Source organism: Sebastes fasciatus, chromosome 1 (genome assembly GCF_043250625.1).
Source record: "Sebastes fasciatus isolate fSebFas1 chromosome 1, fSebFas1.pri, whole genome shotgun sequence".
NCBI classification, from domain to species: Eukaryota; Metazoa; Chordata; class Actinopteri; order Perciformes; family Sebastidae; genus Sebastes; species Sebastes fasciatus.
The window spans coordinates 24275173-24287308 of record NC_133795.1 but is presented as its reverse complement, the minus strand read 5'-3'; the positions used below and the strand labels follow the sequence as shown (position 1 = coordinate 24287308).

The 12136-nt window shown below is 41.0% G+C and overlaps 1 protein-coding gene across 3 annotated transcripts in view; it reads right to left on the bottom strand.

Annotated features, from left to right (window-relative positions):
- Positions 1–12136, bottom strand: part of arhgef10la (Rho guanine nucleotide exchange factor (GEF) 10-like a) — a 148821-nt gene that overhangs the window by 119754 nt on the left and 16931 nt on the right. For all 3 annotated transcript variants that reach the window (XM_074639229.1, XM_074639244.1, XM_074639238.1), the window contains exons 3-4: positions 11799–11826; positions 1486–1646 (exon numbers count right to left, since the gene is read on the bottom strand). In XM_074639229.1, the coding sequence (XP_074495330.1) occupies positions 1486–1646; positions 11799–11826 (189 nt within the window). The remainder of the gene's footprint in view (positions 1–1485; positions 1647–11798; positions 11827–12136) is intronic.

Genomic DNA, 12136 nt, shown 5'->3' with positions numbered 1-12136 from the left:
ACCTGGAGGTCTGGTGTTTGAAAACTAGAAGTAAAAAGTACCAAATGGAGCACAGCAATAGATTTCTCATAAGTTGTATGTCCAAATTGCAATATTTATGTTGTAGCAGGCTCAATTTTAAACCTAGAGTGAAGATAAAACCTAAGGAATCCATTGGTACCAACCTGGCTCGTCATGGAGGAGGCTAAATACCGCTCCAAACTTACGCTAAATCTTGGCGACAGAAAACTGGCATGGTCATTTCCAAAGGGGTCCCGTGACCTCTGACCTCAAGATATGTGAATGAAAATAAGTTCTATGGGTACCCACGAGTCTCCCCTTTACAGACATGACCACTTTATGATAATCCTGTATAGTTTGGGGCAAGTCGTAGTCAAGTCAGCACACTGACACACTGACAGCTGTTGTTGCCTGTTGGGCTTGAATTTGCCATGTTATGATTTGAGCATATGTTTATGCTAAATGCAGTACCTGTGAGGGTTTCTGGACAATATTTGTCATTGTTTTATGTTGTTAATTGATTTCCAATAATAAATATATACAGACATTTGCAAGAAGCAAGCATATTTTCCCACTCCCATGTTGATAAGTGTATTAAAAACTTGACAAATCTCCCTTTAAGGTACATTTTGAACAGATAAAAAATGTGCGATTAATTTGCTATCGATTGACAGGCATAGTTGTTTTATGTCAACTTCCTTTTTCCACTTTCTGTATTATAATTGCAGATATCTAGGAGAGAGGTTTAATATAATTGCATTATTCAGTTGGTTTTAAATATACTGTACACGTTCAAAATTACAGCAGAGGCCTGTGTGAAAAATACATCAGAAGAGTGGGACATAAAAATTGTCGTGCGGCATTGCGGGACTCCTTTACATCTCTCATTTCTGAGCCACCTTCAAATAACGGCAGCACTGCTGACTGAGTCGAATTCCAAAAGCAATTTTCCCTCATGGAAATGGCTCTCTATTGATCCTCATCCTGAATTAATTGGATTCATGTCATGTCTGTGTAGAAATCAAATCACGCCAGAGAATGCGTGCGCGCGAGCCAGCGCGTATTGTGTCGTTATGTGTTTGAATGGAGTGTATTTGAGCGCACGGATGTGTCCGTTACATAATGTGTGTCTGACCTCTTTCACCGTAGAAATCAATGAACCATAAGATGACCGTAGGCTGTAATATGATGTTCTTGCCACCTGTGATCAAGGTCAAGGGATGCAATGTGCGGTACTAACAAAATACTGGTACACAATTTATATTGCCGGTGTCATTATGGTGTGGTCCGCGGTACTGTTTACGCAACTCTGGAGGCCCAATTGGTTTTCTAACAGATCTGTCCGTGATGTGAACACTGTAATACTCAGGTGGAATGAGCCTGAATCCCAAGGCAAGCTTAAATTTAATCTGTTTTGGTCTGAAATTGAACCCTTGATCTGCAATATAAGGTGCATCACTTCCCTGTCAATACTGAGTTCTGTACCTTCAGCGATGTCCCTGGAGTCGGAGCCCTCCTTGACGATTTCTTTGCCGTGGTCTCCTGAATCAGTCAGCGTCTCCGGAGCCGGCGGCGCCACAGGAAGCACCCGGAGCTCCTCTCCCACACGAGGAGCTGAGGTACTGGGCTCGGCTGCTGCTGAGGCCCTGGAAGGTACCCAAATATTGGCACAGTTAAAGTAACACTGAGTGCTGTGCGCCTCATTACGAGTTAATTTCAGCGAGAGGAAGGGGAGGCAGAGCGGCTGAGAGGTGGGGGGGTCAAAATAGTTCTTTGCTATCCAAGCATGCAAATGCACACTCCCTAAAAGTCTGACGGAAGACATCTTGCTGCTGTCAAATTGTTGTGATATTTTTGAGGTAACCTTTTATGGAAGTAGGAACATTATTTTTCCACATGTTGAGCAGCTGTGGGTTTTTACCTCCATCCAGCAGGCTGTCTTGTTTATTTGATAGTTAGCAGAGATATGTCAAACCCATCAGATTTCAATTCAATTGTCTTTAGCTAGAATTATACTCCGTACATGGACACTATTCACAGTGTGGTGTGGAGCAAAGATTTTGTGGAGGCAGATACAGATCAAACATTTCAAAACATTTTCCATCACCAAATAACACATTTCGAGGATTGTCCAGCATTGGTAGAAGTACTGTATGTGCACTCTGAGTGCTTCCTCTATCTCTTATTTTATGTTTTATATGTAGGCTTCACAGGCTCTTTGATCATAAACATTTTCCATCCAGACCATAGACTGTAGTGGACACAGTCACCATTTGGTTTGTAGATTTCAGTTTTGAAGCCTCTAGTTCTGCATTTTAGTCGTCACCATCTTGGTTTTTGGCCGTCGCCATATTGGTTTTTAGCAACCAGAAGTACAACCGAAAACTGAATAAGAAATGTTATGTCACAATTAAAATTCATGAACTGGAAACACACTGTGAAAGGGTTACATTTTTAAGACGAAAACATGGACAACTCCCAGACTGGACAACGCTGAGTTAGCGACCTGTCAATCACAAGGTAGCCACACCCTAAATCATCCCCTGCTTTATGGTCTATTTGACTCTAAATGGGACCATAATTTACTAAATGAACATCATGCTGTATTGAAGAAGACTTAAAACTAGTTATTGAGACCATAAACTCATGTTTACAATGTTTACTGAGGTAATAAATCAAGTGAGAAGTAGGCTCATTTTCTCATAGACTTCTATGCAATCAGACTTCTTTTAGCAACCAGAGGAGTCGCCCCCTGCTGGCTGTTAGTAGGAATGCAAGTTTACTTCCGCACTGGCTTCACTTTTCAGACACGGATGTTGCCCCCTGACCCAGACAGGACCTTTAGAGGAACTGATAATGTTCAGAATCACAGAGTGGATTCCACTAAGTAATTATTTGTGACAACAATTTCTGCCACTTCTTGAGCTGTATGTGGGATAAGTTGCTGATCTACTTATTCAGAAGAACTTTTGCAAGGCCACATGTGTAAAGATGAAATACAATCACACCCACTGCTTGTTACTTGATATACTTCACTTGCCCCTGAGCACTGTCAAATCATTACCTGTCATGCCTGCGGCTTACCATAATCACAGCTAGCTTTTTGAATGAAAACATGCCCCGAACCAGCTATTAAAAACACCGTCTGACATCACAGGGGAAAAGCTTGTTGACACAGCTATCACATGGCCTGTGTTGATGCTGCCAGTGAGGGATGTCCTCCCCCACATGACTGATAATATGACAGGATCCAGCGTGTAGGAGAGTCCCATATACACTAATTAAATCTGTGCCTCTGCTAAACACCTCAGCAACGCTTGCAATGCCAGCAGCAGATATTCAGAGTGATGGGCACCTTGCAGACAAACAAGACGTGCCAGAAAAATAATGTGCACAAAATGCCGTAAATTTGGAGCTGTTGAGGCGGCAGCCTTGCAGACTCTTACTTTACATTAAAGTGGCAATGGAAGTAGACTATCTGTATTCAACGATCTTGCAAACCATTATCTTTTCTTGTAGGGTACAGCACCAGGTGAACCGTGTATTATGAGCCAAAAAGAAAGGAAAGCTTGCCCAGAGCAGACAAGGATAAAAAATAACAGTGGGTAGTTTGTAGTATCTGTGTTACTGTACAGAATACTGATAGGTAAGATTCACAACATGAGAATGATTTAGATGGTGTCAATATCAGAAAGCGGTTGACTTTCAAATTTAAGGGGAGACAGCCCATATCTATTAGATTAAAAATTAACTAATAGATATCACCATGATTTATGTATTACAAGTTTCTGAAATGTTATGTTTAGATATGCAAATGAGGCATTGTCTTATGAAATATGAGCTAATTTGCATACATTTCCAGAACTGAAATCTGAACATTGGACAAAGCCAGGTTCAAAATTCTTGTTTCATTTTGTTGAAATATTAAAGTGAAAGGTTTTTATGAAGGGAACTTTGGATATCTCTTTTTATCACTCCATAAAGCAGAAAATACTGTCAACAGCCACAAAAAAATCCATTTAAGCCATTTTTCAGGGATAAAATGTTCTATAACTGAATGACATATGAAAAAAAAAACTCTGTAAACAAACCTTCAGAATATAGATAGAAATGAAATTGGAAAGTTTGGTGGATGTAAGCGCTACTGAAGTGGAGATTTCTAGCTCAGTGTCCGAGAAAAACCTCATTTTGAGAAAACGGCCTTTAAAAATATGGATTATAAAATTCCATACATTTTGCAAGACACTACAAGCGTTGATTACTTACATTAAGACAATTTTGTATTATACATTTTCTGAAATGTTATACTTAAATATGCAAATGAGGCATTATCTAATTCTAACTTTTGATGAATTTAGGAGGAATCTACAGATGCAAAGAGACAAAGTCTAGCAAAATAAACACCTAGATGTGTATTTTGGATGTTTTCTTTCCACTAGTCTGAAAGAAGACATGTTATGGAGGCAAAATAGCCCAAAATCTCAAAATTGACCAGTGTATGAAAGACGATGTTTTTGCCTAAGGTGTCTCCCCTTAAAAGCTATTTCAGCAAACAGTCTGGTACTCCAATCTGGTCCCACATTTAGGAGAATTAAAACGTGACATATACATATAATAATGTATGTAGATATAAAACCAATCTAACTTTATATAAATATAGTCCTAGTTGTGGTTGTGTTTTTGCCATGCTCTCCCTGTTGTGCTATAAATGCCCACCACACATCTGGAAGGAGAAGTAATGCCCTGTCAACCTGTCATATTAGAGCTACTGATAGTAGACGTTTGATTTTGCGGTGTTGTCAAGCTGCAAAAGACTGTAGAGAAGTATTACTCTGCTGCATTCTCTATGATGCTGCGTCATTCATCTCAACCTAAAGAATAAAAATAGATCTCAACCCACATGAAAACACAATAAAGAGCACAATTTGTCAACACGTTTTCTTACAATAAACTGCTCTCTTGTCATTAAAATTGCTTGTGTGGGAAAAAAAAAAGAGTGGAGCCAGAACAATAGCGATATGCAGCTTGTCTGCCTGACTGTACGCATTCATGTCAGGTGTGACTGATTTGAGCAGTGTAGCTATCGATCCAGGCATATCTTTGCGCACTCCTTCAAAACTTATCTGTGCCTATGAGCCCCTAGTGAGTCGTATAGCTCAAGGAGAGAAGCAGGAATCATTTTTCAATGCAAATGACTTAGCCTGGGGCAGAGCACAGCCTAAAGCGGAAGCTGCCTGAATGCAAATCTCACGCTTCCATCTGTTTCCATTCCCTTCAGCTACTGTGCCGGGGCAGCGCTACCTGCAAGAGCTCCACCTGTTTTTGCCCCCTGGTCTCTCTCTCGAGCATAGCTGTTCTTTATAACTGCACCAAGCATTGTGCTGACCATACTGATGGAGCTCTATTTGTCCTCAGGTCGTAAATCTCCTCCACAAACAACTGCCCACAAACCGTTCCCACAATGCAACCCGGTGTTACTTCCCAAAGTTATTCTGTATTGACAGAATCTTAATTAGATAGCACTCCAAGTATTTGGTTCATGGCTGTTTGTATACACGTTTTGTTTTTAACGCTTTTACAGTATCACCTTTTCTTTCTTTGCTCTCACAGCACCTCCAACTGAGTACAACAAGGTGAGAGGGGGTCTGTGAAAAATAAATGTGTTCTGTAAGCTACATTAGATGAGGGTTTTTTTCCACAAGGGCAAAAGTCTAAAGTTCTGCAAGGCAGCGAAAGGGCAAAAAAGTGAACTCGAGCAAACAAAAAAACTTCGATGAGGGAGAAAAAAACAGTTGAAGTAAAGTTATACTCACTAAGGTTAGAGCTCTGTGCACATAAAACAGAGGCGTACGTGTCACGTTGTCATGGTATCTTTTGTGTTAATCTCTTTTATTGCGGAGGTCTCTCTGTGCGATGCGTTTAATGAAAACTATCTGTCAAGGGGTAAGAAAGAAAAAAAAAAGTGAAGTCAGAAGTAAATGCCGGCGTCAAACACATAAAACTCGCAGGAGAGATATGCTGCCTTGAGCTTAATAGCTGTAACGAGCTGATGTGCTGTCATTGCAGTGTTAAGAAAAACCCATATTTCTGCAATAAAACAATCGCAAAGTAATTTTGGCAATATTATTCTAAAACTGCTGACAGATCTGGTGGATGTGCTGACAGTCGTAACACCTTGATGGTGGAAAGTGCTATTGATAGCTCTTCTTTAAAAGGCAGACTATTGACAAAACCGATGTGGAAATGTGAACTCAGCAGAAATCTCCCTGCATGAGAAATTGCCAAGACCCCGCTGTGACTCTGTTGCACACACACACATACAGTATGCAGTCATTCATGCACTCTACACACACATACACACACCTGTGCACAAACACAAGCCCCTCTTTTCAGCACAGGAAAGCCCACAGGAATGCAAACCCTGACGTCCACTATCAGGAGGGGTTTCTGAGCCGCTTCCTACAGCACAGGTGGGGGGGCCTCACTAAAACCAGGGCCCCCCGCAGAGAGGCTGTAGAGGGATGAGTCGGATGAGATCTGAACCAAAAGATATTTCTTGAAGATTTGTTATAGCTTAGAACATTATGATAAATCTCATAACGTTAAACAAGCAAGGAAAGGATGTAATTTCACTTGTCTCTGAACTGCTTTAGTATGGTGTCCACTATCTGGTGGTTCTGGCACTTCAGATTAGATCTGCAACGATTAATCTATTAATCGATTAGTTGTCAACTATTAAATTAAGCGTCAACTGTTTTGATGATCGATTAATCGGTTTGAGTATTTTTTTAAGAAGCAAAAAGTCAAAATTCTCTGATTCCAGCTTCTTAAATGTGAATATTTTCCGGTTTCTTTACTCCTCTATGACAGTAAACTGAATATCTTTGAGTTGTGGACAAAAAAAGACATTTGAGGACGTCATCTTGGGGCTTTTGGGAAACACTGATCAACATGTTTCACCATTTCTGACATTTTATAGACCAAACAACTTTTCTGTTGAGAAAATAATCAATAATCATCAATAAATCAACAATGAAAATAATGGTTAGTTGCAGTTCAGATGTTAATGTGCGTCCCCTGTATGAAGGTGGTATAAACTTTACAGAAAGAAACTTTATTTCAGTGTTTATTTCATTTGCTTCGTTCTGACTGCTGAAGTTCCACTTCCTCAAGGCATTAAATATTAAATAATGTCTCTCAGATGCAGAGCCTCGGTTCAAGCAAGCTAAAGTATCCTTTGGAAGAACGAAGTGTCTATCGGCTCCGGTGCTGCTGTTCTGTAGGTGACTTTGACTGGTGTCATCCCCGTGGAGGGCAGCCGGCAAAAAGATGGAATCAATAAACTATCACATTATCATTTATACTGTGCTGAGGCCTTGAAGCAAACTGTCTTCTTGATTGTATGAAAGATGCTGTCTGTCTGGCACCAGGGTTAGGGTCATTTCATTCATACATCTACTCAGCCACAGCAGTATATTGAAACTACAGTTCAATACACAGTTCCAACTAGAAAAGTTCACTCAGTCGAGTGCAGATCTCTGCTGCCAGGTGTGTCTGCAACAACCACTGCTGTAATGTTTGATTTAATGAATACAAATCACCTCCCCCCCCCCCGACGCATTTTCACTTGCGTATCTCACGAAACACATACTCTTGTATGTATTGTTTTCACCTTGTGAGACAGTGTGTGTTGTTATCATGGCAATATGTGGTCCTGGAGACACCTACTGTATCGGGAACTACCACTGAAGAGGTGTTTATATTTCTGTCTGTGGACAGATTTTGTCACAGTGATAGCATCACAGCCATGCAAGATGTAGTCACGAAACTCTACAGCTGTGTAGTTGAGATCGAAATGTGCTCCAAGATTGGTTGTGGTCCAAGCAAGGGTGCCAGAAGTAGGGGGAAATGAAGTGGGGAAGGGGCCATTGGCCTCCCAACTTAACACCCCTGGCCCGATTGCAGCTGGTGTGATCCCATCGCAAGATTGTCTGTATTAATCTATGCCGCTGTCTGCAGCGGCTCTGTGCAGCTAAACTACAACCTCCGGGTCTGACAAGTGAAGCCAAAGCTGAAGTGCCTCTAAAGTGCATTCTTTCTGATAGCCAGCAGGCGGCGACTCCTCTGGCTGCAAACAGTCAGTGAGTCAGAATATATAGAAGTCTATGAGAAAATGAGCATACTTCTCACTTTATTTATTACCTCAGTAAACATTGTAAACATGAGTTTATGGCCTCAATCGCTAGTTTCACATCTTCTTCAATACAGCATGATGTTCATTTAGTAAATTATGGTCCCATTTAGAGTCAAATAGACCATAAAGCAGGGTTTGCTTTAGGGCGTGGCAACCTTGTGATTGACAGGGCGCCACCACGACGTTGTCCAGTTTGGGAGTTGTCCATGTTTTCATCTTAGAACATTAACCCTTTCAGAGTGTGTTTTCAGTTCATGAAAATTAACTGTAACATTTTGGTCCCCTAAAAATGTATTTTTCAGCATTCGGTTGTACTTAACTCTACCTATCGTGTCACTTCTGGTTCCAGAAAAACAAGTTATGTTAGCTGTTAGTTGTATTTGCAGGGTTGCCAAATCACATGCATTGACTATGCGACTCACGCAATTGACACTTTTCACACGCTGTCACGCCACACGTCCATTTTCTCACGCAGAGAAAAACACATTTATAACTGATTTATCTGAACCTACAACAAGCTCAGCTGCTGCTGACTAGGTCAAAACTGCAAAAGCGAAAAGAAGAAGAAAGAAAAACAACAAGCTGATCACTATTTATAGCCTACTGTGTGGTGTTGTATTTAACATGTTGCTATGATGCTTCATGTTTCAAATGTCCACTGTGTCTGTCCTCAGAATCAGCAGCTGTCAGTACGTTCTCTGCACGGAGCGTTTGTTTTTATCTCTTTACCTCCACAAGTCGATGGTTGCTGCTGCTCTGTGCTCACAAGAGGACACCGCGGGCTCATGAACCCAGCGGTGCGGCCAGAGCGCAGTCAAGTTCACCTTGCCAAGTGCATCGGGAGCGTGCCAAACACACTTTTGGTAATTTCGCAGCCAGGCTCCCCTGGCGCGCCTGTGGCGCACTTGGGCACGGGGTGGGATCAGAAAGAACGCATTATTATTATTATTAGAGCTTTATGAGAGCTCTCCCCGTCATGATGCACTGACAGTTTGGGAAACACGCCTGTTGATGTGCAGAAACAAACTGTGTAGTATACATAATCAAAACAACATGTTTGGTGTGCACAGAAGCACGAAGGAGTTCTGTGGTTATTTTACAACAGTCTGATGCTGGTTGCACAAAATTTAACCAGCGGATCTACCGCGCGTAATTGTGGCTTAACAGTGTGCATCATCACTCCAGTTAGAGACTGCAGATGGAACAAACACCTGCTGCTGTCAGATGGCTGTAAAGAGAGCCACCAGTGTAAAGGGAAGACCTTCAGTATAGTACTACTGTCATGACAGACAGAGCTTTATTCTACCACACACACACACACACACACACACACACACGACCAAATGCATAATAATAAAGCCTGTGATTACCAGTTGGAATTTAATGTTTCTATATGTTGATGTAGGAGCTCTCTCATCCTAAATCCCACAAGTTTTAGATGTCATTTCACCCAAATCACAAGAAAATGAAATCCTTTTTTGTAAGATTTGCCCATGCAGTTTGTATCAGTTTTATGTACAAAGGTTTTGAGATGCTCTCCGTTTTCAAGGCTCTGCACACCCACACAGGTGTTATTCTGGCTGATCAGACCTCTGCTCAGGTTGAAGGTAAGCGGACCTGTGCTGGGAATTATGTGCGGTATAAGAATGATAAAAGTGTAATTTGTCCCACCCTAATTCTCGGAGATGAGGGAGCTGTCACTCACACAATCATACACGCCAACACTGTCCTAATCAGCCACAATAATTGAACTCACCTGTGTGGTTGTTCCATAGGTGTGCAGGGCTTTCAATTTAAACATGTCCCACATGATAAACCAGAAAAACAGCATCCGCACACTGCATTGGTAGCTCCCAGCAATTTTAATGAAGCAACGTTTCAATCTAACAGAGATCTTCATCAGGTATTGTCAAATCACCAACGCTAAGCAGAACAGGCAATATGTGGACACAGACACATCACCACTCAGGTGCTTGTGATCTGCTTGATAAACCACACACTGCAGAAAATAGTTCCCATGGACCTTTATCAAGGCAGATGTTTTCACATGTCACAGCAGGAAAAGCACAGGTGCAATTAATAACATTAATTAAGACTACATTTCATTTAGGTGTCCCAGATGATATTCTCTGGTATTGTAAACTCTAGCTCACAGGAAAGGCTTATAGGGAGACTAAAAGGCCCTGTCTACATGTATACAGATATTCTGAAAAACGGATATTTTCCTCTACGTCTTGGCCTCTCGTCCACACGTACATTTTTTAAAAACTGCCTTTTAGGTGCAGATTTTTAAAAACTCTGGTAACGGACGTGTAAAACGGAGCGTTTGGAAAACCATCACGTCCTCTCCTCATTTTGCACATGCCCATTGTTGCTTTGTGTAATGAACATGCGCCAGAAAAGATGGCGGACTACAAAATTTTTTATGTTTTGTTAGCCCTGCTCGGATTAATTACTACTTTACATTTGAAAAATGTTTCAGTCAAAGGAGGCCAAAGCAGGGAACACACTAAACATGTTGAGGCTGAATGGTGATTGATCGCGAGGTTTGGAGCACTCAGAAGAGCTATGGACATAAACCTGAGTGACCTCCCTTTTGTCATTTATGTATGTAAAGAGACAGTTGATACAGCAGAGTGATGACAGTAATGCAGTTCGACCAGGAATCCCAGCCCCCCACCAACAATAACGGTTATCGAACTGACTGTAATGGAGCAGAACGAAAGGGAGAGAGAAGGGTGGTGACAAAATTCATTGACCCTTAACTTGTGATCTAACTTATGGTGACATGTAAATATTACAGCGAGCATTTGGAGTCGTTTGAGTGTTTGAGTGTGGACGGAAATATTTTGTAAAACGAAGGTCGTGTGGACAGATTTTTTTTTAAACGGAGGGGAAAATATCAGTTTTTAATAATATCTGTATACATGTAGACGGGGCCTTAAATGAACGAAGCCATCAATGTTATTAGTTACACCTGTCTTCTTTTTCCTGCAATTAAAAGTCAAAATGTTTGCCGTGAAAAAGATCTAGGAGAATGTCATTATTCAGTGCTTTGAGCATCACCAATTAATATCTATTTACCTCCACTGTATTGGGGTGGCAGCAGAAATCTTAGAGATGGCTATCTTAAAACTTAAGCAGAGAAAACCAACACTGTATGCATGGCTACATATCACTAGGGTTACATTGGAAAATATGTTTTCTTTTCATTGGGTGACTGAGTTTTCAAATTAAATCCATCTTGACACAGCATAACAGAGTATAGGCAAGACTGATCATACTATACTGTATGCATCATCATGAATTAGGCAATCCAGTGATTTCCCTGTAGGACTGTATCAGCAACATCGCTTTATACTTGACATTACGACTTGTCACTGTGGGTTTGACATGCCATCTGGCATCGAAATGTTATACAAATAGATGCGGCGTAACATCACAGTATCTCATACCCACTGTGGCGTGTTTGGATGGAGTGCAAGCATGACATTATCCCCGACATAATGACATAACACTGATGTGGTGTGATGTTGAGTTTACTCTCTCCACCACCCTTTAGTAGTTTCCCCCCATACTGTAATAGGAATCAAAGGCAACTTACCCGCTGGGTGACTCGGCAACTGGAACATCTGTCAACATGAGGAAAACAGCAACCATGAGACAAACTATTCCAAAGCAAAGGAAGCACGTATTTGAAAAATGACACATGCACGTTTGTCTGAATTTTTCAAACGACAGCTTGAAAGACCGTTATGTTGTAATTACTCATTCTCTCTTACTTCTTGTATACAGTAGAGCTTCTCAAAACCTAGAAAACTAAAAAGTTCTTGTCGAAAACTAAATCACACTTGCTTTAAGGAGGACATCAAAGTCTGAGATATTCAAGCAGATGGTGTAAGGTAGTCACAACAACAATTTTGCATGGATTTATTGTATTTT